Below are 27,924 nucleotides of genomic sequence, written 5' to 3'. Positions count from 1 at the left end.
TTTGTGTGGGTATCTGGATGCGAAGTTTTGGCATTTTGCGTTCTCCTTCGTCGCAAACAAGTCTATTTGAGGTGTTCCCCAGAGTTTGAAATAGGTGTTCAGAATTTGGGGGTGAATTTCCCATTCGTGGACCTGTTGGTGATCTCGAGAGAGGTTGTCTGCGAGTTGATTTTGGATCCCTGGTATAAATTGTGCTATTAGGCGAATTTGGTTGTGAATTGCCCAACGCCAATTTTTTTGTGCTAGCAGGCTTAACTGCGTGGAGTGTGTCCCCCCTTGCTTGTTTAGATAATACATTGTTGTCATGTTGTCTGTCTTGACGAGAATGTATTTGTGAACTATTATTGGTTGGAAAGCTTTTAGTGCTTGAAAAACTGCTAGAAGTTCTAGGTGATTTATATGCAGTTTTGTTTGATGTACGTTCCATTGTCCTTGTATGCTGTGTTGATCGAGGTGTGCTCCCCACCCTGTCATGGAAGCATCTGTTGTTATTACGTATTGTGGCACTGGGTCTTGGAAAGGCCGCCCTTTGTTTAAATTTATGTTGTTCCACCACAGAAGCGAGAGGTAAGTTTGGCGGTCTATTAACACCAGATCTAGAAGATGACCCTGTGCTTGAGACCACTGTGATGCTAGGCACTGTTGTAAGGGCCTCATGTGCAGTCTTGCGTTTGGGACAATGGCTATGCATGAAGACATCATGCCTAGGAGTTGTAATATCATCTTTGCTTGTATCTTTTGTGTTGGATACATGCGTTGTATGATGGTGTTGAAATTTTGAATTCTTGGGGGACTTGGAGTGGCTACTCCTTTTGTTGTGTCTATTATGGCTCCTAGGTATTGTTGTACCTTGCACGGCAGAATGTTGTATTTCGTGAAGTTGACGGTGAACCCTAGTTTGAAGAGGGTTTGTATGATCTGATTTGTGTGATTTGAGCACTCTATTAACGAATGGGCCTTGATTAGCCAGTCGTCTAGATATGGGAACACATGTATTTGCTGCCTTTTGATGTGTGCAGCGACTACCGCTAGACATTTGGTAAAGACTCTTGGTGCGGTTGTTAATCCGAAAGGCAGTACCTTGAATTGGTAATGTATTCCTTTGAATACAAACCTTAGGTATTTCCTGTGCGATGGGTGTATTGGTATATGGAAATACGAGTCCTTGAGGTCTAAAGTTGACATGTAGTCGTGTAGTTTTAGCAATGGTAATACTTCTTGTAGTGTGACCATGTGAAAGTGGTCTGATTTGATGAATGTGTTCACTATTCTGAGGTCTAGGATTGGTCTCAGCGTTTTGTCCTTCTTTGGTATCAGAAAGTACAGTGAGTAAACTCCTGTGTTTATTTGTGTGTTTGGCACTAATTCGATTGCATTCTTTTGCAATAGTGCCTGCACTTCTATCTCCAGGAGATTGGAATGATGTTTTGTCAAATTTTGTGCTTTTGGTGGTATGTTTGGAGGGAATTGTAGAAATTCTATGCAATAACCATGTTGGATAATTGCTAGAACCCAAGTGTCTGTAGTGATTTCCTCCCATGCTTTGTAATAATGACTTATTCTTCCCCCCACTGGTGTTGTGTGGAGGGGGTGAGTGACATGTGAGTCACTGCTTAGTAGAAGGGGTTTTGGGGCTTTGAAATTTTCCTCTATTCCTAGGGAATTGCCCTCCTCTAGATTGTCCCCGAAAACCTCCTCTGTACTGTCCCTGGTAACTGGACGGTGTTGCCTGTGAGGTGCTGGCTTGTGTGCTCTGACCCCGAAACCCCCCTCTAAAGGGTGTTTTACGGAATGTGCTGTAATTCCCTCTGCTCTGCGGGGAGTAGAGTGCGCCCATGGCTTTAGCAGTGTCCGTGTCTTTTTTGAGTTTCTCAATCGCTGTGTCCACTTCTGGACCGAACAGTTCTTTTTCGTTAAGGCATATTGAGAACTGCTTGCTGAATTTCTGGTTTAAATCCAGACGTTCTGAGCCATGCATGCCTTCTGATAGTTACAGATGTATTAATTGTCCGTGCAGCTGTATCTGCAGCGTCCATGGAGGAGCGGATTTGGTTGTTGGAAATGGTCTGTCCCTCCTCAACCACTTGTTTTGCCCTATTTTGTAGGTCCTTGGGCAGATGGTCAATGAGATGTTGCATCTCATCCCAATGGGCTCTGTCATAGCGCGCAAGTAGTGCCTGGGAGTTAGCGATGCGCCACTGGTTTGCAGCTTGTGCTGCGACTCTTTTACCAGCTGCATCGAACTTGCGGCTTTCTTTATCTGGGGGTGGTGCATCTCCAGATGTGTGGGAGTTGGCCCTATTCCTACCTGCTCCTACAACAACAGAGTCTGGTGGCAGCTGTGTAGTGATGAAAGCCGGGTCTGTAGGAGGCGCCTTATACTTCTTTTCCACTCTTGGTGTGATTGCCCTACTTTTGACCGGCTCCTTAAAGATTTCTTTTGCGTGCCGGAGCATACCAGGGAGCATAGGCAGGCTTTGGTAGGAGCTGTGGGTGGAGGAGAGTGTGTTGAATAAAAAGTAATCCTCGACCTGTTCTGAGTGGAGGCTTACATTGTGAAATTGTGCTGCTCTAGCCACCACTTGAGAATACGCAGTGCTGTCCTCTGGTGGAGATGGCTTCGTAGGGTATGCCTCCGGACTGTTATCTGACACTGGGGCGTCTTATAAGTCCCATGCGTCTTGATCTTGGTCACCCTGGCTCATGGTGGTGTGAGCTGGGGAATGTGATGGAGTTTGTGCTGGTGAGACGTTAATCACAGGTGGAGGAGAGGGTGGTGGGGTAACTTTTTTCACCACTTTTGTTTGTGGTGTTTGTTCAGTTTGGAACTCCAATCTTCTCTTTCTTCTAATAGGGGGAAGGGTGCTTATTTTTCCTGTCCCCTGCTGTATGAAAATACGCTTTTGCGTATGGTCTACATCCGTTGAGTGTAGTTCTTCCTCAAACCTATGCTTTTGCATTTGGGAGGTTAGCGAGTGCTCTTCTGTATAAGAGCCTGAAACTGGGTCGGTTGCAGTTTGTTTTGGCACCGAAACCCTGTCTGCATCTTTTTTCGGCTCCGAGGTGACTTTTCTTTTTCGGGGCCGAAACCTCTCGGCGTCGATCTTCTTCGGTGCCGCTGTCTCGGCGTCGAGCCGTGTCTACACCGCTATCTCGGTGTCGATGCTTGTCTCCAGCACTTTCTCGGTCCCGAGAAGGCTGCGTGCCGGTGTCTCGACCGGAGTCGGACGATCTCGGCACTGTTTGGGCCTTTTTCGGTGCCGACGGTCGGTCACCGAATTTATGGGTCGAGCCATGGCCTGGTGGCAGTGGCGTCCCCTGGGCCTTGTAAATCTTCTTTTGAGTGGTTTTCGACGTCCTACTCACGGTTTGTGTATCGTCGAATCCTTCGGAGTCCGATTCTTGGATCGAAAAGGTTCCCTCCTCTTCTTGTTCCTCGAACTCCCGGTGGGCTGTCGGCGCGGACGCCATCTGAAGTCTTCTGGCTCGACTGTCTGAGAGTTTTTCGGGACCGGAACGCACGACAGGCCTCGCAGGTGTCTTCACCGTGCTCAGGTGACAGGCACAGGTTGCAGACCAAGTGTTGGTCTGTATAGGGGTATTTATTGTGGCATTTGGGACAGAAACGGAACGGGGTCCGTTCCATCGGCATTCTTCTGCACGCGGTCGGGCCGACCAGGCCCCGACGGGGGATCGAAAAAATTACCCCGAAGGGCACTGGAGCTCTTCGATCTTAGACGCGGTGTTGAATCTAACTACGCCGACCCCGAACGCAACAATACCGACGAAAATCTTCGGAAATTAGCTATCTTTCCGTTCCGAAACTCGGAGCGACAGGAACACGTCCGAACCCGATGGCGGAAAAAAAACAATCGAAGATGGAGTCGACGCCCATGCGCAATGGAGACAAAAGGAGGAGTCACTCGGTCCCGTGACTCGAAAGACTTCTTCGAAGAAAAACAACTTGTAACACTCCGGCCCAACACCAGATGGCGAGCTATGCAAAACATGCGTATCTACAGCGACAGATGCCATCGAACACAACATTTCTGCAGAGACATTTGTAAAAATTAAGTTCAAATCCCAGGAGCTTTACAAAGTGCTGATTCTATTCTTTTTAGGTCAAAGCCTGCAGGACAGTGCAGCTGTCTGCTTTGCTGAAGACACCTTGGGGACATTTGAAAAGCTTCCCTAGGAAAATTTTCTGCCCATGGATTACCATTGGATTTGTGGTTTGCAGTTCACATTTGCTTGCTTTTCATTTGCTGGTGTTTGTTTTAGGCTGATCACGATTTCTTTGTCCATCCCGTGGCGCATAGCTTATTCTTCCATGAGTGCTCGCTTTCTGTGAACATTCTGTTCTTATCTTCTCACATTTGCTGTGCATTTGAAGACCGAGGTCAATTTTAAGACTGTGTTCAGAGGGAGCTTGGCATTTACTTTTCCTTCTACAACTTCAAAGTGAAGTGAGAGGCTTTATCTGAAAATCTGGGAGGGAGGGGGGGCTTCCCCCCATTAGAGTCTGTGTAGGGTTTTCTCATCTTTTTCATTTGCTCTCCCTGCATCTGTTGCAGCTTCTGTGTTTTGCCAAAGCTGTGACACCTTTGGGTACTGTGCACTCTATATACATATATTACTCACCAAAGGCTTTTTTTCTAGCACACAACAAAATGTAGATTTCTATACATTAATTGTGCAAATATTTCAGGGTTAGGAGAGCAGCCGTACAGCATTTTCACTTGTAATTCAGAAGTGTGCTGGAAACAAGTATTTGAATACAGGAAAACAAATCAATTCATAAGGCATTGCTATTTCCACACAGTTTGTGCGCTGTAAGGTTTTATCAGCAAAATTGTATACATGTTTGGGCAAATGTAAAGGTCTTTTCAAATCGATAATGTGTTGTGTGTAATGGAGGTGCACTATCACACCATGCATACTTCACTCCCGCCCTTCCTCTATACAGTACTCTATGCCCTTCTGCTCTAAACCGCTCTACTCCATTCCACTTTATAACACTCTACTCCTCCCTCTGACACTCCACGCTATGCCATTCCACGATAATTTACTCTACAACGCTCCACTTTAACACACAACTCTCACTCAACGCCCCTCCAAACCGCTCTGCGCCACTACATACCACTTTCCTCCACTCTACAAAACATTACTCCACTTGGTCACCCACGTCTACAACTCTATGCAACTCCACTCTGACACTCCTCTCCACACCACTAACTTTCAGCATGCTGAACAACAGTCATGCTGGTGTACAACATGGCTAAAGCACACTGGCAAAGCCAAGAGCTCTTGCATAGGCAAGCTCTATTGGCTTGGTCAATGCTTGTTTTTCTTTTTTAGAAAACCAAACTTCTGTGAGGTTTATATAGCACTGTCTAGTCGTTAAAACTTTTGAACATCATTTCCCGGGTCATACTACATGATTTTCTACCACCCACAGTCTAGCGCAGGGGTTCCAAAACTGTGGTCCGGGGGACCCCAGGGGTCCTCGAAGCCTCCTCATGGGGTCCGTGACTGCTTAGAAAATTTCATAATATTAAGAGATTAGGTCCCCAGCTTTCAGCAATGACTTAGAGGGGGCGGGGTCCCAGGGTCCCAATAATGATTCAGTGGGTGTCCCAGGTTCCAGTTCTGATAAAGTGGGGGTCCACAGAACGCAAAAGGTTGGGAACCACTGGTCTAGAGTAATCCTCAGTTGCTACCTAAAATCAGGAGTCCTACAAAAGAAACTTGAATATACAACTGGAGTACAGGCTGGAAAGTGTTAAAGGATCCTAAAGGGTCGGTAAGGTCCAGAGATTGGTCAAGTTTGTAAGCATTACTATTACTGCAGCATTAGGAGTATTGAGGATTTTTCAGGGAAGGTTTACATATCAAGAGGTACTGAGGGATTAGGGATGAGAAGCATTAAGGGTACCAAGAGGTTATTAAGGTACAGTTAAATCAAGGAATACATAATAAAAACAAAATCAACATTTTTGGGAGCTTCATAGGTAATGATGAAGAACACAACATTAACTCAAGAATTTCAACTACTGACACTTAAAAAGTCAACTTCATTACATGCAACTGATCCCAATGAAAGGCTTTAATTCACTGGCAAGCGTTACAGATTACAAGTTTACAGAAAATAGTTTTGTCTTGAGGTATTAAATTGAGACTCTACTAGATTTTGAAGGCAAAAAGGCTCAATACGATTATTTAGCCTCCTTCAAAACATTCTTGAAGTCCTGCAGGAGCTTCACGTATCTAGAATATAAAATGCATCAAGTAATGATATTCTGGAGTCAAGCAGGCAAGTTACATTCAGCAAAGGAAACGCGAGGTGTGGGAAGCAGTCAATAGCCTTGAGTCCGTGAACCACCAGGTCCATTGTCAAACCTGAACAAGAATCAATTTTTGTTCTGTGCTGTTGGAGGCTGAAAGGAATATTTGGAAGATGCTAGTGGGTCTAATGGCTTATAAGGTGATGCATCTACATTAGGGACTTCGTGGACATAGTTTCAAACTGCGGGCAGTCCGCTTAAACAAATCCTCAGCATAGCCTCATAAACCAGTTTCCTTGCCTAGCAACATTTTGGTATTGTCCAGTGGCACATATGCTTTTACCTCTAACCCCATGTGGGGTTTGCCTATAGTAGTCACCCAAGTAAAAGATTCATCTAGGTTCATCCAGTAGACTGGTCTAAAGTCTGTTGGTTACTTCAAGTTGAGAGCTCCTGTAGCTCTAGCCATAATGTTTATCATCTAGATGTCATTTGCACAGACTAGTTCACTTTATTAGCAGTTTTTTTTTGTGTGACCTACATCGAAATACAAAAGGTTGGGAAAGCACTCCCTGGATCTTCTTTGCAAAACTGACTTAGGTAATCTTTGTGTTTCTATCGCCTGGCAGCAACAGGGTGATAGCAGGTGGGTTGTAAACGTGTTTGGATGCTGTGAGCAGATGAAATGGAATCTGGGACTGAGCGACAGGTCTTCACTTTTTCTTGCCAGGTAAGGCTGAATTGTGGAATGCTTTGGTGGATGTACTTCCTCCTCCTGTGACTGCCTAGCCTTGCTCCATTATGCCAAGGGTCAGCAATCCACTGCTACTCTGCGCTTGACTGTTGTCAGAAGAATATGGCAGTTTCTTTGGACACTAGGCTGCTTGGGATACTGTACTCAACCTTTCAGAATGTGCTACTGGGCCTGGTCTATAACGTCCTGGTTAACAGCTGTCAGCAATCATTAAAGACGATGGCAATTGTGTGCTTTTTTATTTATTTAATTAATTAAATTTTTTTTCTTTTTTTTCCAAACAAAACTAAAGCTCTGTGACACTTTACATCCTGGAAAGTTTGGCTCTCATTTCCAAGCTCCCTTAATTCTTTTTTTTTTTTTTTGCAGGTGGGTTTACATTGTGTCTGACTGCAATAACTCCCTATGAATTCTGACTGGACATATGATAAATGTGCAACTGTTCAAATATTAACATGCAACATTGGTGGACCTAGCAACCTTAGGATGGCCAGACCGATAACATATGGTGCAACACAGCCAAAACCCAGATTTGCAGAATTGGTGATTTCATTTTCAGGCAATGACTGACACTGTAGATTAGATTCATAAGCTCATATTTTATTACTTTGACGTTCATGTTTGCTTTGCCCGATTTGGGTGGAATGGGTGACATTAAAACGTTAAAAAGGGGGCATGTGCACATCAAAAGGTAAAGGCATTAGGACATCTTGGGACCAACTGAGCTAAATGGAATACAAACTGGTGGAGCTGAAGGCCAACAAAGGCATGGATCCCATTAGAAATTGGTGAGATGCTCTGGGCGTGCCGCAGAGTCAGTCTGGCTGACTGCTCGGAGGCGTGCATGGGCACAATAACATGGTAAAGTAGTGATGCTAGGCACAACATTTGCATAGCTATAAGAAGGCCATAGGGACCTATCTTGGCTCTCATGTACCTTAGCCTATAAAGATATACTTATGTTTGTTCAAGGTAACATTCAATATGTATTCCGATATAACATGTATCATGATATCCCAGTATCCAGAGACAATGGCATGAAAAGGTACTCAGGCCAAGAAACTGCTCAACATACCTTTATCCTCAGCTGAAATTAAACTTGCAATTAATTGTTTGACAAGTGGTATGCACCAGGATTACATAGACTTCTTCATAAGGACTATGTGGACATTCTTGCGGTCTCCCACAACAGTTAAGGAGGTAATTATTTTCACTTTGCTGGAGGCTGGTAAGAACTTGGATTTCAGAGCTTCAGACAGACCACTGCCCCTAATAGATGTGGATATTACTAAAACTGTCAATAGACCAGCGGCCTCCCCGGATTCACAGTACTCTCGAATGTACTCTCCTACTGCCTCTCTCCCGAGAACACCATCACCGACAGCGCGGGCAGGACGGGCTCGTTCTGCTCCTCGCCAACCGACCGCGAGGCCCGGGCGCTCTGTTTCAGCGTCTCGCAGCAGGTCTCGTTCCCAACGGCGATCCAGTTCACGATCACGACACAGAAGATCACCCTCTTGGTCGTCGTCAGGATCATCTGTCGGACGTTACTCCCCCACCCTAACAGATTCTCCACCTGCTAGGGTCTCACCGGTGGATGACATTACCACTTTTAACGAGGTGCTGTTAAGGGGAGCGCAGAAATTAAATATAGAGGTTCCAGAGCCATCTACCTCCTCGTCAGTCATCTTTGAGACTCTGCAGCATAGATCAGTGTCGAAAAAGCTACTGCCGCTAGTGCCTGGTTTGTTACAGCCAACCATGGACACTTTTCTGGCCCCAGCCACACTCAAATCTGCCCCGGCTAGGATTCTGAAAAAAATATAAGGCTCCCGAACAGGACCCTTTATTCCCAAGAAAGGATCCGCCACCGGACTCTGTAATATTGGCCGCAGCCCGAAAAACCCACTCGGTGGCATCATCCTCCACGGTCCCCCCGGATAAAGAGAGCAGGCATCTAGACTCTCTGGGGAGAAAGATGTGCGGTACGGCGGCATCTGTAATGAAAGTCTCCAGCGCTTCTGCACTCCTGGGCAGGTATGACCGTTCTCCGTGGGACTCCCTCAACAGATTCACAGAAAAATTGCCCAGAGAAGACAGACAGGATTTTCAAGAGATCCTGCAAGAGGGATGCCTGGTATCCAACCAGGTCATCAGCGCGGCAGCAGATGGGGCGGACTTAGCTGCACATGGGTACGCACATGGAATCTGCGCAAGAAAGTCTTCCTGGCTGAGACTGACTGGTTTAAAGCAGGAAGCACAACAGCACATCCTAAATCTCCCATTCAGCGGGAACTCGCTGTTCGGTACCCATGCATATGAAGAAACGGCCCGCATGAAGACCGAGGTGGACACCATGAGGGCAGTAGGCCTGGAAAGGAAGAAAGATTTCAGGCGGAGGTATAGGCCTTATGACAGGCACCCTTTCCAGCAGAGGGTTCAAACCCCTCACTGGTCCCAAAGGCCACAACAACGGCAGGGACGCCCTCTTTTTCAGGCTCGTAAGACCACAAGGGAGCGAGGGTCAAGTAGACCTCAGCAGTCTACACCGAAAGCGCCAGCCAAACAATGAGATCTCGCTTCCCTCGACACTGTACACCACTCCGGTGGGGGGGGAAGTATCACAAGTTATCTTCACGAGTGGCACTCTATCACAAAAGACAAATGGGTGCTCAACATTGTCGAAAATGGCTACTCTCTTCTTTTCAAACAGCCTCCACCACACTTGCCACCAGCCAAATGCAATCCATCTCATCTCAGCCTGCTGTGCAAAGAGGCTCTCGCCCTCTTACAAAAGAAAGCAATAGAAAAGGTTCCACCTGCGCACCGAGGAAAGGGGGTTTACTCCATTTATTTTCTGGTGGCGAAAAAGGGCCGAGAGGGCGTTTTCAGACCAATTCTGGACTTACGGCTGTTGAACAAGTACATAAGAAAACAGAAGTTCAGGATGATAGCTCTTCACCAGATTTTCCCTCAACTACATCAGGGAGACTGGATGTGCTCCATCGACCTTCAGGATGCATATTTTCACATCCCAATAGCTCCCAAGCATCGGAAATTCTTGCGCTTCCAAATAGCTTTGCAGCACTATCAGTTCAGAGTTCTACCATTCGGCCTGAAATCTGCCCCGCGTCTTCTCGAAATGTGTGGCAGTGGTAGCGGCACATCTTCGAAAACAAAAGATCTTCATCTACCCATACCTAGACGACTGGTTACTGAAGGCTTCCTCTCCGGATCAGGCGAGAAGCCATTGGGACATTGTGCTCAGGGTTTTCGAGTCTCTAGGTCTTCAAGTCAACTACCAAAAGTCAACCTTGATTCCAACACAGAACCTTCACTACCTGGGAGCTATACTAAACACAGAGCTCCAAAGAGTGTATCCTTCGGAGGAACGACTTAATCAATACACAGGAAGTGTCAAGACCTGTTAAAAGCCGACGCACCTACGGCCCGTCAGGTGACATCGCTGCTGGGCTCCATGGCATCATGCATTTTCATTGTCCCAAATGCCAGGCTGCACATGAGGCCCCTCCAAGAGGCATTGGAGAGCAACTGGAGCCAAAGGACAGGTCGCTGGGAGGACAGAGTGCGGCTACCGACAGCGGCACTTCAGTCATTGCAATGGTGGATGCACAGACCTCACCTGTCAGTAGGTGCTCCGTTTCACCAGGTAGTTCCATCCGACACTCTGGTAACGGATGAGTCTCTTCAGGGATGGGGGGGCTCATCTGGGTCCCCTTCAAGCTCAGGGCCTGTGGTCCGACAAGGAAAAGAAGTACCACATCAATCTGCTGGAACTCAGAGCGGTCCATCTGGCTCTCAAGTCTTTCACTCCATTGATTCAGGGGAAATCTCTCCTAATACAAACGGACAATACAACCACAATGTATTATTTGAACAGACAGGGGGGGAACGAGATCCCTACCACTATCTCGAGAGTCCCAAACGATATGGCATTGGCTCCTGGCCAGAGGAATGTCACTTACAGCGGTTCACCTGCCAGGTCAACAAAACGTGGAAGCAGATTTCCTGAGCAGACACCTAGACGACGCACACGATTGGGTCCTACACGGCGAAGTCGTCGAAGACATCTTTGCTCAATGGGGTCGACCTCAATTGGATCTCTTCGCAGACGAAGTAAACAAGAAATGCCCAGACTTCGCATCCAGGTTCTACCGTCCGGGATCTCGAGGGAATGCCCTGTTGATCGACTGGTCAGGGATATTTCTGTATGCCTTTCCACCGATTCCCCTCATACCGGCAGTGATCAACAAACTTTACAAATCCAGAACCAGAATGATTCTCATAGCGCCACAATGGCCCCGTCAATTCTGGTACACAGATCTCCTCAACCTACCGGAAAAACCTCACAGGAGGCTGCCGTGCAGACCGGATCTTCTGAGCAGGATGGAGGGCAGGATTCTACATCCCAACCTACCCTCTCTGAGCTTGACAGCATGGCTCCTGAATTCCTGCAGTATGGACACCTAGGGCTCTCGCAGGAGTGCATCAACATCTTGAAAGAGTCCAAACGACTTTCCACGCGGCGTTCTTGCGCTTTTAAGTGGAAGAGGTTCTACATATGGTGGTGTCAACAAGGTCAGAATCCCATACGGGCTCAGGAGGATGTCATACTGTCTTATTTACTTCATCTGGCAAAGTCCGGTCTGCAGGTATCATCTATTAAGGTACATTTGTCTGCCATTACAGCCTATCGTAAGTCACCTTCTCAGGAATCCTTCTTTACGAAACCCGTAGTCAAGGATTTCTTAGAAGGTTTGAAAAAAGTTTTTCCGCCCATTCGGAGACCCTCTCCTCCATGGGAACTGAACATAGTATTGTCAAAACGTATGGGCCCTCCTTTCGAGCCTATACACAAGGCCTCTTTACAACACCTTACATGGAAGACAGCTTTTTTGGTGGCCATTACTTCCGCGAGGAGGGTCAGTGAAATTCAGGCTTTGTCTTCCAAAGAACCGTACAGAGTTTTTCACGACAATAGAGTGGTTCTGCGAACTCACACATCTTTCCTTCCGAAGGTGGTGTCAGAATTCCACATCAATCAGACTATATCTTTACCGACTTTCTTTCCCAATCCGGAGACTCCGGCGGAGAAAGCATTGCACTCCTTAGACTTGAAAAGAGTGCTGAAATTTTATTTGGATAAAACAAAATCGATTAGACATTCCAACCACTTGTTTGTAAATTATGGTCATTTGAGGACAGGAGGCAGCATCTAAACGAACGATATCAAGATGGATAGTTTCTTGTATTGTTAATACTTACCAGCTGGCTAATAAACAATTACTAGCTAGGCCTAAAGCGCATTCCACAAGGGGAAAAGCGGCTACTGCTGCCCTCCTTAACAATGTTCCAATATCTGAGATTTGTAAGGCTGCTACATGGAAGTCTGTACATACATTTACTAGACATTACTGTTTAGACTCAGATGCAAGAGCAGATGCCCAAGTGGGGCAGGCCTCTCTGAGAAATTTATTTGCATAATACGTATCTATTCCTGCACTTCTATTAGACAGTCCGCAGAGTTTAGGGATGGGCTTGCTAATCTATTCAATGTTTATGACTATTGATGAGGATCCCCTGGAAGAGAAGGATAAGTTACTTACCCGTAAATCCTGGTTCTCTTCCAGGGGTATCCTCAAAGTCATAAACAACCCACCCTCCTCCCCGGACGCACGTCTCCTAGAAGTGCAGGACAGACTGTCTTTCGAATCAGTTACACAGATTGTCACCGTAAAAAAGTACTGACCTAACTGTGAACCAACTGTCACCTTTCCTTCACCCCTGAGGCATGGTGGGATACTGGAGGTGCTCAGGGTCTTAAAGGCACGGTGCCAACGTTTTTATGGTTCTCCTGTGTTAACCTGCATGCAGCCTATTGGCTAAGAATGCTCCATTGTTTTTCAATGTAGTTTTTTCTCTTTTTTCTCTAGTGATTACTACTGCTTATTTCCCTAAGCCCGGTTATGGGGGCTTGGGTAGATATTTATTCTCTAGTGTAATTTTATAATGAAAAAAAAAAAAAATCTTCATAGACCAAGCATTTTAGCCTGTTTATGATTATAGCCTGCATTGCTGTTTTATACAAATATATATGAGTTTAGCATGAAAGATGTCTACTAAAAATGCTATATATATTTTTTTCGTGCATATTTCATACTTTATATGTGTGTATTTTATACATGCTCCGGGGTCCCCGCACAAGGGCGGGAATATTCAATGTTTATGACTTTGATGAGGATACCTCTGGAAGAGAACTAGGATTTACAGGTAAGTAACTTATCCTTATTGTTCACAAACTATTTCAGTGTTTGATGCAGATTTTGACAGCTCATACGCCCCCTTCCTGTACCCACTCCCAATAATTTCAACTTCACATTTTGGTCAATTCAGAAACTCTCCAAGGAAGGGTCCCCTGAGGTCCCACACAGGGCAGAAGGCGAAGGAAAGGAAGTATGAATGTGTCTAACACAATTATATATTAATTGCCTTGGGCCAGTAAAAATGTATTATCTCCACAATAATTATGTTTCCCTGGCTTCTCCACTTGTGTGTGACTAATAAGGCCTGCATCATCGAGTGCAGACCAAGAGGCCTACTTCCAATCCTTATAGCAAGTTCACACAGGTATGGTGTGCTGGGGCCAGAGATCCCAGAGGTGGGTGGAGTAGTCATCTGAGCTGGTAAGTGACTGCTGCCTGCTCTGATCACCAGTTTCTCAGGCACTGCCCTTTCATGTGAATCTACATCTGAATCCAAGGAGGGCCTAGACTTTGATCCAGACTCTGGCAAGTAAACAATGGATCGAGCTTTTGAGCCAAAGTGCAGTGATGTCGGCGACACCAAGATACTCATTTACGACTTGACCAGCATGTTCATGTCACCACACCACCTTCCTTACACTCTTAAAAGCTCCACAATTCGGAGGATTCCTATAAAGTCATTCACCTGCCCATCAGGCTGCCACAAGTGAACCAGCAAGCTGATACTGCAGCATGCAGAGAGGTTTTGTTTAATTTAAAAAAACAGAGCACCAAAGACGTAGTGATAGCTTCCACAGAATGCTGGAGCCTTACACAAAAGCAGGAGGTTCAGGATTTACTAAAACACACAACATGACTAAAAATTAACTACAGCATCAATATACCTTTGCAAGCAGATTCACAGCCAATATATCTTTGAAATCAGTCACAGATACTGTAACATCCTTATTTGATGGTATCACTTACTGAGATACTTTAAAAATGGTTGGGGCCAAATGCTGGCAAGTTGCAAAAGGACCAATACACAACACCTTGATAAAGAAGGGGCCCATGCCCCAAAAATTCCAGACACTGTCTGAGGCAGTTCTGTGGAGGCACAAACAATTTCAGATGGTCTGTTATAGGAAATATTGAAAGGCCAGAACAATTCTTCAGGTTGGACCATTTTAGCATTTATCACAACCTCCTCTGTCTCCCAACCTGCACTTTAAAAAAAAATAAAAAATAAAAAATTGCAGGGATGCTCTTACGCCCTACCTACTACTCCAGAGATCCAACGGCTATTGAATATCCCAGCTTTTGAAATGCCCATCCTAGTGCATAGTGAAAGCGGGCATAGTGGAAGCTCCAAAAATCAGTCATTGTGGCATCTTTAGAGAAAGTAGATTCCTAAACGAGGGTTTGAAGGGAGACCACATACAATTCTATATGGAACTGTAGGAAGGTGGCTCTGTATGCACTATTTCAAAGTAAGGAATAGTATGCACTGAGTCCAAGGGTTCCCCTTAGAGGTAAGATAGTGGCAAAAAGAGATAATACTAATGCTCTATTTTGTGGTAGTGTGGTCGAGCAGTAGGCTTATCAAAGGAGTAGTGTTAAGCATTTGTTGTACATACACACAGGCAATAAATGAGGAACACACACTCAGAGACAAATCCAGCCAATAGGTTTTGTTATAGAAAAATATATTTTCTTAGTTTATTTTAAGAACCACAGGTTCAAATTCTACATGTAATATCTCCTTTGAAAGGTATTGCAGGTAAGTACTTCGGGAACTTTAAATCATTACATTAGCATGTATACTTTTTACATAAAACACAATAAGCTGTTTTAAAAGTGGACACAGTGCAATTTTCACAGTTCCTGGGGGAGGTAAGTTTTAGTTAGTTTTGTCAGGTAAGTAAATCACTTACAAGTCTCAGGTTTGGGTCCAAGGTAGCCCACCGTTGGGGGTTCAGAGCAACCCCAAAGTTATCACACCAGCAGCTCAGAGCCGGTCAGGTGCAGAGGTCAAAGAGGTGCCCAAAACGCATAGGCTTCAATGGAGAGAAGGGGGTACCCCGGTTTCGGTCTGCCAGCAGGTAAGTACCCGCGTCTTCGGGGGGCAGACCAGGGGGGTTTTGTAGGGCACTGGGGGGACACAAGTCCACACAGAAAGTACACCCTCAACAGCGCGGGGGTGGCCGGGTGCAGTGTGCAAACAAGCGTCGGGTTCTCTGTATATTTCAATGAGAGATCAAGGGATCTCTTCAGCGGTGCAGGCAGGCAAGGGGGGGGCTCCTCGGGGTAGCCACCACCTGGGCAAGGGAGAGGGCCTCCTGGGGGTCACTCCTGCACAGGAGTTCCGTTCCTTTAGGTGCTGGGGGCTGCGGGTGCAGGGTCGTTTCCAGCCGTCGGGAAATGGAGTTCAGGCAGTCGCGGTCAGGGGGAGCCTCGGGATTCCCTCTGCAGGCGTCGCTGTGGGGGCTCAGGGGGGACAACTTTGGTTACTCACGGTCTCGGAGTCGCCGGAGGGTCCTCCCTGAGGTGTTGGTTCTCCACCAGTCGAGTCGGTGTCGCCGGGTGCAGTGTTGCAAGTCTCACGCTTCTTGCGGGGAGTTGCAGGGGTCTTTAAGTCTGCTCCTTGAAACAAAGTTGCAGTTCTTTTGGAGCAGTGCTGCTGTCCTTGGGAGTTTCTTGTCTTTCGTGAAGCAGGGCAGTCCTCAGAGGATTCAGAGGTCGCTGGTCCCTTGGAAAGCGTCGCTGGAGCAGGGTTCTTTGGAAGGCGGGAGACAGGCCGGTAGGACTGGGGCCAAAGCAGTTGGTGTCTTCTGTTCTTCCTCTGTAGGGGTTTTTCAGCTCAGCAGTCTTCTTCTTCTTGTCGTTTCAGGAATCTAAATTCTTAGGTTCAGGGGAGCCCTTAAATACTAAATTTAATGGCGTGTTTAGGTCTGGGGGGTTAGTAGCCAATGGCTACTAGCCCTGAGGGTGGGTACACCCTCTTTGTGCCTCCTCCCAAGGGGAGGGGGTCACATTCCTATCCCTATTGGGGGAATCCTCCTTCTACAAGATGGAGGATTTCTAAAAGTCAGAGTCACCTCAGCTCAGGACACCTTAGGGGCTGTCCTGACTGGCCAGTGACTCCTCCTTGTTTTTCTCATTATCTCTCCTGGACTTGCCGCCAAAAGTGGGGGCTGTGTCCAGGGGGCGGGCATCTCCACTAGCTGGAGTGCCCTGGGGCATTGTAACACGAAGCTTGAGCCTTTGAAGCTCACTGCTAGGTGTTACAGTTCCTGCAGGGGGAAGGTGTGAAGCACCTCCACCCAGAGCAGGCTTTGTTTCTGTCCTCAGAAAGCACAAAGCCTCTCACCGCATGAGGTCAGACACTCGTCTCTCAGCAGCAGGCTGGCACAGACCAGTCAGTCCTGCACTGAACAATTGGGTAAAATACAGGGGGTATCTCTAAGATGCCCTCTGTGTGCATTTTTTAATAAATCCAACACTGGCATCAGTGTGGGTTTATTATTCTGAGAAGTTTGATACTAAACTTCCCAGTATTCAGTGTAGCCATTATGGAGCTGTGGAGTTCGTTTTTGACAGACTCCCAGCCCATATACTCTTATGGCTACCCTGCACTTACAATGTCTAAGGTTTTGCTTAGACACTGTAGGGGCATAGTGCTCATGCACATATGCCCTCACCTGTGGTATAGTGCACCCTGCCTTAGGGCTGTAAGGCCTACTAGAGGGGTGACTTACCTATGCCACAGGCAGTGGGAGGTTGGCATGGCACCCTGAGGGGAGTCCATGTCGACTAAGTCATTTTCTCCCCATCAGCACACACAAGCTGGCAAGCAGTGTGTCTGTGCTGAGTGAGGGGTCCCTAGGGTGGCATAAGACATGCTGCAGCCCTTAGAGACCTTCCCTGGCATCAGGGCCCTTGGTACCAGGGGTACCAGTTACAAGGGACTTACCTAGGTGCCAGTGTTGTGCCAATTGTGGAAACAATGGTACATTTTAGGTGAAAGAACACTGGTGCTGGGGCCTGGTTAGCAGGGTCCCAGCACACTTCTCAGTCAAGTCAGCATCAGTGTCAGGCAAAAAGTGGGGGGTAACTGCAACAGGGAGCCATTTCTTTACAGGAACCATCAGAGACCCCTTTACGGCATTCACCACTTAAATTCACTTAAATTCAGAAGCAATGTCCTTACAAGAACACTCTCTCAGTACTCCTGAAAGAAGATGAAGTAAAAAAAAAAAAGGAGGAGACTGCACCTCCACCCCAGGTCAGTCTCTGACCCACAGACATTATGGGACTGATTTCATCGATTCTTCCAGGGAAGAAATAATTGGTACAATAATACCAAAAAGTACGCAATTATCTCTGGTACTTACCCAATTGCCCATTCCAGATATTAATAAAATGGGTGCAAGAACTTTTAGCTACCGATGGTTTTGAAGAATCGTGGAAAGCAACATAGCACTAACAAATCTGGATCACAAGCTGTGTTCCAAAGTCAACACATAAATTAATATACTACTTTGTGAGTTACTTATTAATTTTCAGCCTTAAAGATTAATAAATTGACTTTTTTCAATAACTTTTTTTGCTGTAGTGTTAAAAAAGTTCAACATTACATTGCAATTAATAAACTTAAATTTAGCTTACACTTTAGAGCCGAGTGTTGTCATTGCTGTCTGAATTAGGGGCTCAATATTTTGAGGATCTACGGGAAAACTATCACCGATCTTGTCCAGGTTCTCAATAGCAATGCGGGCCGCCTGCTCGTAACCATCTGCTATCCTAATTGGGTGAATGCCACGGTCCAGCAGCTGTTCTGCTTGCTCCAACAAAGCACCTGCAAGAACTAAAGAAAAACAATCAAGTTCAAAAGGCAAGTACGAACATCAATTATTACAAATTGTTAGCTTTAATGTACAGCAATGAACATCTGAACCTGTCAAAGTAATTTGCTTTATCATAAACGACAAACTAGCATGAGCATCACAGAACACAAGTCTGGTGCACTCGACTGTACACTGCTTTGGGTGTCCTATATTATGAATTGTTTAGGTTCTGCACAGCGGTTGAAAAATCTCTTGTAAATAAAAAAAATAAAAATAAGATTAAAAAAAAAAAAACACACATCTTAAAAGGGGATTAAAGCTTGCCCATTACTCGCCATTTTTTTTGTTGCTTGCTCCTTTATTCTTCCCTTTTGTGTTTTCTGCGGAGCTTAGACCAAGTACTTCTTCCTTCTGAAGTCTGCATCTGCTGCTTTTGTTGCTGGTATTTCCCCTCCAGCTTTTCCTTTCCCTGTTTTTACTCCCCTGTCCTCCATTGTGTGTCAGCCTCCCCCCACCTTCAGTTATGTCCAAAATCCTCCCTCCAGTCCTCTTCCCAATTGCGTCTGCTGTTGTCTGCATTATTATATATTAGGGCCTTAGAAGCCCTGGTTGCCTTGATGGGTCACAAAGACTCATAGGGTTGGAATGGTGAGCGGGGAGCAGATTCGTAGCTCTTTACTGAAGCCAGGTGCCCAGTTATGTATAGCCTTTGTGCTAGCTTCAGCCTTTGTGACCCTAGCCATAACCCCCTTCAGAGCACAGTGATCCCTGTAGTGGGGTTAGGAGGCAGTTTCACCAGAGCCTCATTTATGCCTGGTTGCTCCCTCCACTCATCTCTCACTTCCCTCATTGCCCATTCCTGTTCTCCCCTGGTCAGCTGTGCTACCTGGGGGGTTTGCATACTTCTCGGTCCCCGCCTTCTTGGCATGTCTGTACACTAACCTGCCGCCCACGAGAGCGGCCCTGTTCCACGAATGTTTGGCTGAGGCTGTAAAGGGCAGACATGGCATGCCTATCCTTGGGCCTCCGATCCAGAAGAGCCCTACCCAGAATGATAGGGCAACTGCTAGAACTGCACACCTCTGCCTGTTACTCCTGCCATAGAGAGGCAACAAAGACATCTGTTTTATAAATAAATATTGATACTGCTAATTGCCACTCATTTTACGTCTTCGCGTCGATGCTGCCTGGCTGTTGCTACACACAATAAGGCCCACCTGTGTTCAGTGTAGTAGTATTTATTGTACATATAGCCAGTTGAATGCCTTTTCTCCTCTGTGCCTCTATGGTCTACCTGTGCTCCGTGGCCCACCTCTTTAGACATTCCTGTCCTGAGAGTCCTATCTCCCTTCAGCTCTGTATATGTCATAGAAGAGTGTTGGACAGACACAGATCCCCCCTCCCCTCCCACCCTATGCCCAAGTGTCCTTGTGTCCTATAAACGTGCTGCTTGCTCTCGAAGGGTTTGTATCCCAATCTCCTGCATACTGGTAAGCAGAGGATGTGGCGTAATGGCCAGAGTGGTCAACTATGGGGCTAGAACAACAGGTTAGAGTCTCTGCGTCTGCGAAAATAACTTAATCTCCCCATGCCGAAAACACGGGGGGGTTGGGGAAAATCTCTGCTTTGTGCCTCATCAGTGCTAGAAGGTGCCACATAAATACACCTAAGGGGCAGAACACCAGCCCGGCTCAGACATATTATAACTGTCCTCAAGGAAGACTGTAGACTTAACCATATGAAAATAAACAAGCACTGGCAAAGCCAAAAGTTCTCTGCAATCCGAGAGCTACAGGTGTTAGCAATGTTAATGAATTTGTGTATCACTAAAACCAGCCCCTTTACTGTACACAAATGCATGAACACTGACAATGCTAATAGCACTCGGATTGCAGAGACATATTGGCTTTGCCAATGCTTGTTTGACTGACGTTTTGAAACCCTGCGATAAGACAGTAGCACTTGTACAGGATTGGAGGAATGTTTTCTCCTTTATCTGTGCAACCAACAAAGTGCCTAAATTGTCAAGAGGTTATTGGCTGCCTGGTTGCTCCTCTCTCTATAGCAGCTGTCACTCAAAGCAGGATGCAGTGGATGTGACTAGAACAAAACAAGAAGCTTTTTTGCTAAATAAATTCCCCAAACTGCAACGGCGAGCAGAATGAAAGCCAGTGTCACTTAAATAAGTGCACTTCGCATGTTGCCTGGCCCAAATATGTCCGCTAGTTTTACGCATGTGCAGTGCAAAGGGTGCTTCTCCTGAAGCTTTGCTGGTGGGGGAATATGGCGGGTTAATGCTGTCAGGCTGGTCAATGATGGTAAAACAAGTCACCCATCTCGTTTTACCCGGTTTCATCAATTTGTAGTGAAATTAAATATTTACAACAGTTCGGACATGTCCTCTTTCAGTTGGGTCTCTTTTTGGAGCTCAAAGGGGGCCCAATTCTTAAGTCACCACTCGTGCATGCACCAGACATGCTGGGAATTATTACTGGCTAATAAATTAGACTGTGTCGCAATCATGTAGGCAGTCTCTGCATGCGTTTATCTGCGTGTGAGCATGCACCAGCACCAAACACATTTAGAGCAATCACAGCAAGCGAGGTACATTTTCAAAAGCCTCCAGGTGGCATAAATGTGCTGATGTTATGTTTGTGGCCTCAATCTGCAAACCAAAGATTAGGACATTTGATTGAGAGAAAAAAAAAAAAAACACTAACTAAAATCCTTCTAATGGAAAATAAATGGTGTTGAGGCTGTGAAATGTTACCACTATTTGGCTGTCAAAATGTCAGTGGATCTTTTTGAATTGGGCATTAAACCTTGTGTGCATTGACAGAGGGCAGCATAAAACAATGCCTCACAGACCAGCCTTGCTTTCATGTATATAAAGTTTTTTAGCACAAAAAAGGGCTCGATTTCTTTAAACTGCAAGACTAGTTATGATTAACCCATTTCATTAGTTTAACAAGTGATAACTGAAAGTCCACCAATTTGAGTTCCTTATTTTTCAGAATGATTTAATAATGTAAATGATATAACAGCAGCAACCGTTTTTAATTATCTGATGTGTGCTAATCTGCTCCACTATCAGAACAATGTTGGTATTAATTTTTAGGTAGAGGGCGTGTAGGAAGTTGGCTCTGTATGCACTATTTCAAAGTAAGGAATAGTATGCACAGAGTCCAAGGGTTCCCCTTAGAGGTAAGATAGTGGCAAAAAGAGATAATACTAATGCTCTATTTTGTGGTAGTGTGGTCGAGCAGTAGGCTTATCAAAGGAGTAGTGTTGAGCATTTGTTGTACATACACACAGGCAATAAATGAGGAACACACACTCAGAGACAAATCCAGGCCAATAGGTTTTTGTATAGAAAAATATCTTTTCTTAGTTTATTTTAAGAACCACAGGTTCAAATTCTACATGTAATATCTCATTTGAAAGGTATTGCAGGTAAGTACTTTAGGAACTTTGAATCATTACATTAGCATGTATACCTTTGACATAAAACACAATAAGCTGTTTTAAAAGTGGACACTGAGTGCAATTTTCACAGTTCCTGGGGGAGGTAAGTTTTTGTTAGTTTTCACAGGTAAGTAAGTCACTTACAGGTTGCAGTTTTTGGTCCAAGGTAGCCCACCGTTGGGGGTTCAGAGCAACCCCAAAGTCAACACACCAGCAGATCAGGGCTGGTCAGGTGCAGCGGTCAAAGAGGTGCCCAAAACACATAGGCTTCAATGGAGAGAAGGGGGTGCCCCGGTTCCGGTCTGCCAGCAGGTAAGTACCCGCGTCTTCGGAGGGCAGACCAGGGGGGTTTTGTAGGGCACCGGGGGACACACAGGTCAGCACAAAAAGTACACCCTCAGCAGCGCGGGGGCGGCCGGGTGCAGTGTGCAAACACGCGTCCGGTTTGTAATGGTTTTCAATGAGAGATCAAGGGATCTCTTCAGCGTTGCAGGCAGGCAAGGGGGGGGCTCCTCGGGGTAGCCACCACCTGGGCAAGGGAGAGGGCCTCCTGGGGGTCACTCCTGCACAGGAGTTCCGTTTCTTTAGGTGCTGGGGGCTGCGGGTGCAGAGTCTTTTCCAGCCGACAGGAAATGGAGTTCAGGCAGTCGCGGTCAGGGGGAGCATCGGGATTCCCTCTGCAGGCGTCGCTGTGGGGGCTCAGGGGGGACAACTTTGGTTACTCACGGACTCTGAGTCGCCGGAGGGTCCTCCCTGAGGTGTTGGTTCTCCACCAGTCGAGTCGGGGTCGCCGGGTGCAGTGTTGCAAGTCTCACGCTTCTTGCGGGGAGTTGCAGGGGTCTTTAAGTCTGCTCCTTGAAACAAAGTTGCAGTTCTTTTGGAGCAGTGCCGCTGTCCTCGGGAGTTCCTTGGTCTCTTGGAAGCAGGGCAGTCCTCTGAGGATTCAGAGGTCGCTGGTCCCTTGGAAAGCGTCGCTGGAGCAGGGTTCTTTGGAAGGCAGGAGACAGTCCGGTAGGACTGGGGCCAAAGCAGTTGGTGTCTTCTGTTCTTCCTCTGCAGGGTTTTTTTAGCTCGGCAGTCTTCTTCTTCTTGTAGTTTCAGGAATCTCCATTCTTAGGTTCAGGGAAGCCCTTAAATACTAAATTTAAGGGCGTGTTTAGGTCTGGGGGGTTAGTAGCCAATGGCTACTAGCCCTGAGGGTGGGTACACCCTCTTTGTGTCTCCTCCCAAGGGGAGTGGGTCACATCCCTAATCCTATTGGGGAATCCTCCATCTGCAAGATGGAGGATTTCTAAAAGTTAGTGTCACTTCAGCTCAGGACACCTTAGGGGCAGTCCTGACTGGCCAGTGACTCCTTGTTATTCTCATTATTTTCTCCGGCCTTGCCGCCAAAAGTGGGGCCCGTGGCCGGAGGGGGCGGGCAACTCCACTAGCTGGAGTGTCCTGCGGTGCTGGCACAAAGGGGTGAGCCTTTGAGGCTCACCGCCAGGTGTGACAGCTCCTGCCTGGGGGAGGTGTTAGCATCTCCACCCAGTGCAGGCTTTGTTACTGGCCTCAGAGTGACAAAGGCACTCTCCCCATGGGGCCAGCAACATGTCTCGGTTGTGGCAGGCTGCTGGAACTAGTCAGCCTACACAGATAGTCGGTGAAGGTTTCAGGGGGCACCTCTAAGGTGTCCTCTGGGGTGTATTTCACAATAAAATGTACACTGGCATCAGTGTGCATTTATTGTGCTGAGAAGTTTGATACCAAACTTCCCAGTTTTCAGTGTAGCCAGTGTTTGACAGACTCCCAGACCATATACTCTTATGGCTACCCTGCACTTACAATGTCTAAGGTTTGGCTTAGACACTGTAGGGGCACAGTACTCATGTACTGGTGCCCTCACCTATGGTATAGTGCACCCTGCCTTAGGGCTGTAAGGCCTACTAGAGGGGTGACTTATCTATACTGCATAGGCAGTGTGAGGTTGGCATGGCACCCTGAGGGGAGTGCCATGTCGACTTACTCGTTTTGTTCTCACCAGCACACACAAGCTGGTAAGCAGTGTGTCTGTGCTGAGTGAGGGGTCCCCAGGGTGGCCTAAGATATGCTGCAGCCCTTAGAGACCTTCCCTGGCATCAGGGCCCTTGGTACCAGGGGTACCAGTTACAAGGGACTTACCTGGATGCCAGTGTGTGCCAATTGTGGAATCAAAAGTACAGGTTAGGGAAAGAACACTGGTGCTGGGCCTGGTTAGCAGGCCTCAGCACACTTTCAATTCAAAACATAGCATCAGCAACGGCAAAAAGTCAGGGGGTAACCATGCCAAGGAGGCATTTCCTTACAGGGCGCAAGCGCTTTGACCTGTTTTAACTATTGTGGACTTTCCACAATGTCCACCTCACGCCCATCACTTTCATTCGTTCCTGGGCTTGCCTTTCAAAAATTCACTTGACATAATTGATAATTGCTTTACATTTGTCCAACCTTGAGGGTGCTTTTGTCACGCCTTGCAGACTGTCCCTGTTACATGGATTATAGCACAATTGTCGATATATATTTCAGTATGGGTGAACAATTTTCTCTCTCTCCCCTTCGTGCTGCATGGCGCTCAAAGTGCGAAAAGGTACAACAGTGTGAACTCGATCAGTGGTATTCAAGCGCTAGTCACATTTTTCACGATTAACTAATTGGAGTAATTTCTTGCGGCTCTCCCCTTAAAACACTTGAAATTGATAAATGCTTTACATAAAAACAGAAATCCTCAAAGCAAAAGCGGCTCTCCCGGCACAGCAGGAGAGCAGATACTACAATATTCACTGCACTCATGAAAACTAGACCCAAAATACTTCACAAGCATTCTTTTACACAATGTTTTTGTCCATAACTCAGCCTGTGGTGGTCCTAGGACAATGGGACCACTACCACAATGTTTAGCACAACACTACGTCTAGGTCGTCTCTGTGTCCCCCACACTAGGTTAGCGGGGGGCCCTAAAATAATAACCTGGCACACCATTCAGTGTCTTTTTAAGAATTAACATGACTGGAGCTTTTGTTTTTCAGCTGAGAATAGCTGGTGTTTTAAGGGTCTGATTTGTAATATCATTGCTATAGGCCTGCTACCCATGAAAATGTATAATGCACTATACCCTCTAAGGGCTACATATATGGCTACTCTGCATTATTTGCCATTTTCTTTTTGTGTGTGTAGGAAAGTAGCTTCTTTTTAGCTTGGTTACCCCCACTTTTTTGCCTGTTTGTCTGTGTATTTGACTGGGTTCACAAGGATCTTGCTAACCAGGACCCCAGTGATTATGCTCTCTCCGGTAACTTGTACCATTTTCACCCCACATTTGGCATACTGGTGCCCCCAGGTAAGACCCTTGTACATGGTACACAGATACCAGGGGACACCCCATGGGCTGCAGCATGTATTAGGTCACCCATAGGGAGCCCATGCAAAGTGTTCTGCAGGCCTGCCATCGCAGCCTGCGTGAAAGGGTGCATGCACCCTTTTTCACCGTAGGTCACTGCACTAGAAGTCACCCCTATGGCAGGCCATCCTAACCCAGAGGGCAGGGTGCAAGTACCTGTGTGTGTGTGAGAGTACTGCAGCACTACCAGAGGTGCCCCCACACAAACTCCAGTGCCATTTTCATGGACTTTGTGAGTGTGGGACTCCATTTTATGCATGTACTGGACACCGGTAGTGACCTATGTCCAGCTACATAATGGTAACTCCGAACCTAGGCATGTTCGGTATCAAACATGTCTGAATCAAACCCCAATACTGTTGGCAGTATTGGAAGTATGATTCCATGCACTCTGGGGGCTCCTTAGAGGACCCCCAACATTGCTCCTACCAGTCTTCCAGGGTTTTCCAGGCAGCCCAAGCTGCTGCCACCCCTCAGAGAGGTTCCTGCCCTCCTGCTGCTTGATCAGCTCAAGCCCAAGAAGGCAGAAAAAAGTATTTTTGTTTCGGAGGAGGGGAGGGGTGGGGGGTGTAACACCCTCTCCCTTTAGAAATAGGCATCACATGGCTAGGGAGGGATAGCCTCCCCAAGCCACTGGTATGCTTCAAAGGGCACATATGGTGCCCTCTGTGCATAAACCAATCTACACCAGTTAAGGGACCTTCAGTCCCTGCTCTGGTGCAAAACTGGACAATGGAAAGGTGAGTGACCACTCCCCTGTCCATCACCACCCCAGGGGTGGTGCCCAGAGCTCCTCCACAGGGACCCTGGGTTCTGCCATCTTGAATCCACAGTTCGCATGGGACCTCTGGAAGCATCGGTGTGGCCAGGTCAGGCAGGTGACATCAGAGCCCCCTCCTGACAGGTGGTCATCTGGCTAGGTGACCAATCCCCCTTTTAGGGCTATTTAGGGTCCCTCTCTTGGGTGGGTCCTCTGATACGGCTTGCAAGATTCCAACAGGACTTCTCTGGAACCGCAACTGGACCCTCCAGGAACCGACAATTTGCACCCCAAAGAAAACTCATCTTGCAACATTGTTTCCATAGCGCCTTCCAGATTCTGCAACATTTCCCCGGCGGTGCACCCCGTGAGGCGGCAAGTCTTCAGTCTGCATGAGAAGGAAGGAGGAATCTACCTTGGAGTGAAGGAGTCACTCCCCTGCATCCGCACGCATCTACTGCAACGATGACCGGCTGTGTGGATCTCCTCTCATCCTGAGCTGTGTGGATCCTGAATCACGGGGTCATGGTCCGGAGTAGTCCTCTTGGTCCTCTCTGCCAGCTGTCCAACTTTGATGGAGGTAAGTCCTTGCCTTCCCATGCAGGACAGTACCCCCGTGCACTGAGTCGCTTGCAGCTGCCAAGCCTTGTTTGCATCTCCTCCAAGAGATCTTCATGCTACATGTAGCTCCAGGCCCCCAGCACTCCATGTGACACACAGCCCTCTGTGTGGTTCTCCTGTGGCGTGGGACCCTTCTCCAGTTGTGCTGTATGGGCTCTACTGTGACTCCTGTGTCCCCATCCTGTGGGAATCCTACGGGTGCTGCCTTTGCTTCTGTGCTCTGTATGTCATTGAGGGTCCCCTCAGACTCCTCCTCCTGGGCCTTGCTGGTCCCCGGCAGCTCTACTTTTCGCCAACTGCGACATTTACCTTTGCAAAGGCTGGTTGGTGGCATTCCTGCACCAACACCCAACTGCAATTCTTTCAGCGAGGGACATCGTCTGCATCCTCCAGGAACTCTTCACATGCTCCAAGGCTGCATTCCTGACCATCTTCATCCCACCATCGACCAACTCCTGCATCCACAGCACAGCTGGGTGGGTAGCAGCTCCTACTTTTCCTGGACTCTGACACTTCTGGACTTGGTCCCCTTTTTCCAAAGAGCTTCCTCTTCAGGAATCTACCACTGATTTCTTGCAATCTTGTCTGAGTGTTGCACTTTCTTCCTTTTGGGTAGTTTGGGGAAAATCCACTAACTTACTTTTTCTACTGGTCGCTAGGGGGCACTGTGGTACTCACCTGTGGGGTTTCCTAGTACCCCTAGCTCCCTCCTACACATTCCAGTAACCTAGGTGGTGATCCTGTGTTTGCATTCCATTTTTTAGTAAATGGTTTGGTCTCCTCCCAGTGTCACTATTGTCTAACTGCATTTGCACTTTTTTTTTTTAAACCACTTTCTATGCCTATTGCTCGTAATTAGTGTTGGAGGGTTGCCTCTCGTACTTTTCGGTATTGTGTCACTAAAATAAAAAGTACCTTTAATTTTGTAACACTGAGTGTTTTCTGTCATGTGGGAGTGCTGTGTGACTACAGTGGTATTGCACGAGCTTTTTATGTCTCCTACATAAATAATCCTTGCTCATCCAAAGCTACCTCTAGAGAGCCTGGCTTCTAGACACTACCTACACTACACTGCTATGGGATACCTGGACCTGGTATAAGGTGTAAGTACCTTAGTTTCCCACCACACAGGCTTCCTACAGTGTGGTTACGCCCTGTAGGGACTATCTATATAATTACATGACCGTTTCTTACAAATGCTATTTTCATTGTGGTGTCCTCTGGGAGCTGTTCTAAGCATTAGAGTCATATCAACATTTTAAAATGTTTGTGGCATGGAAATTACCCCCATAATGCTTTGCAGGGAATTACTTTCACAAAACATATTTGCGCTTTCAGCTGCCTTCCAGTTAGTGACAGAAATGGGTGTGAAACAAATGCTGGGTCCTGGACAGCTAAACAATTCTGAATTCAGCAAGAGGTCATTTGTGTAGAACCTTTAAGATTTTCCTACAGAAAGTAACAGCTAAAATAAAAATATTGAAATTGGGGTAAAGAAAAAAAATATATATA

The 27,924-nt window shown here is 46.8% G+C and overlaps 1 protein-coding gene across 1 annotated transcript in view; it reads right to left on the bottom strand.

Moving 5' to 3' along the window:
- CCT5 (chaperonin containing TCP1 subunit 5) overlaps nt 1-27,924 on the bottom strand; it is a 130,734-nt gene that overhangs the window by 82,758 nt on the left and 20,052 nt on the right. The window contains exon 4 of the mRNA XM_069219696.1: nt 17,970-18,168. Coding sequence (XP_069075797.1) covers nt 17,970-18,168 — 199 coding nt within the window. The remainder of the gene's footprint in view (nt 1-17,969; nt 18,169-27,924) is intronic.

This window comes from Pleurodeles waltl, chromosome 2_2 (genome assembly GCF_031143425.1).
Source record: "Pleurodeles waltl isolate 20211129_DDA chromosome 2_2, aPleWal1.hap1.20221129, whole genome shotgun sequence".
Lineage (NCBI taxonomy): Eukaryota > Metazoa > Chordata > Amphibia > Caudata > Salamandridae > Pleurodeles > Pleurodeles waltl.
This window is presented reverse-complemented; position numbering and strand designations above follow the sequence as displayed.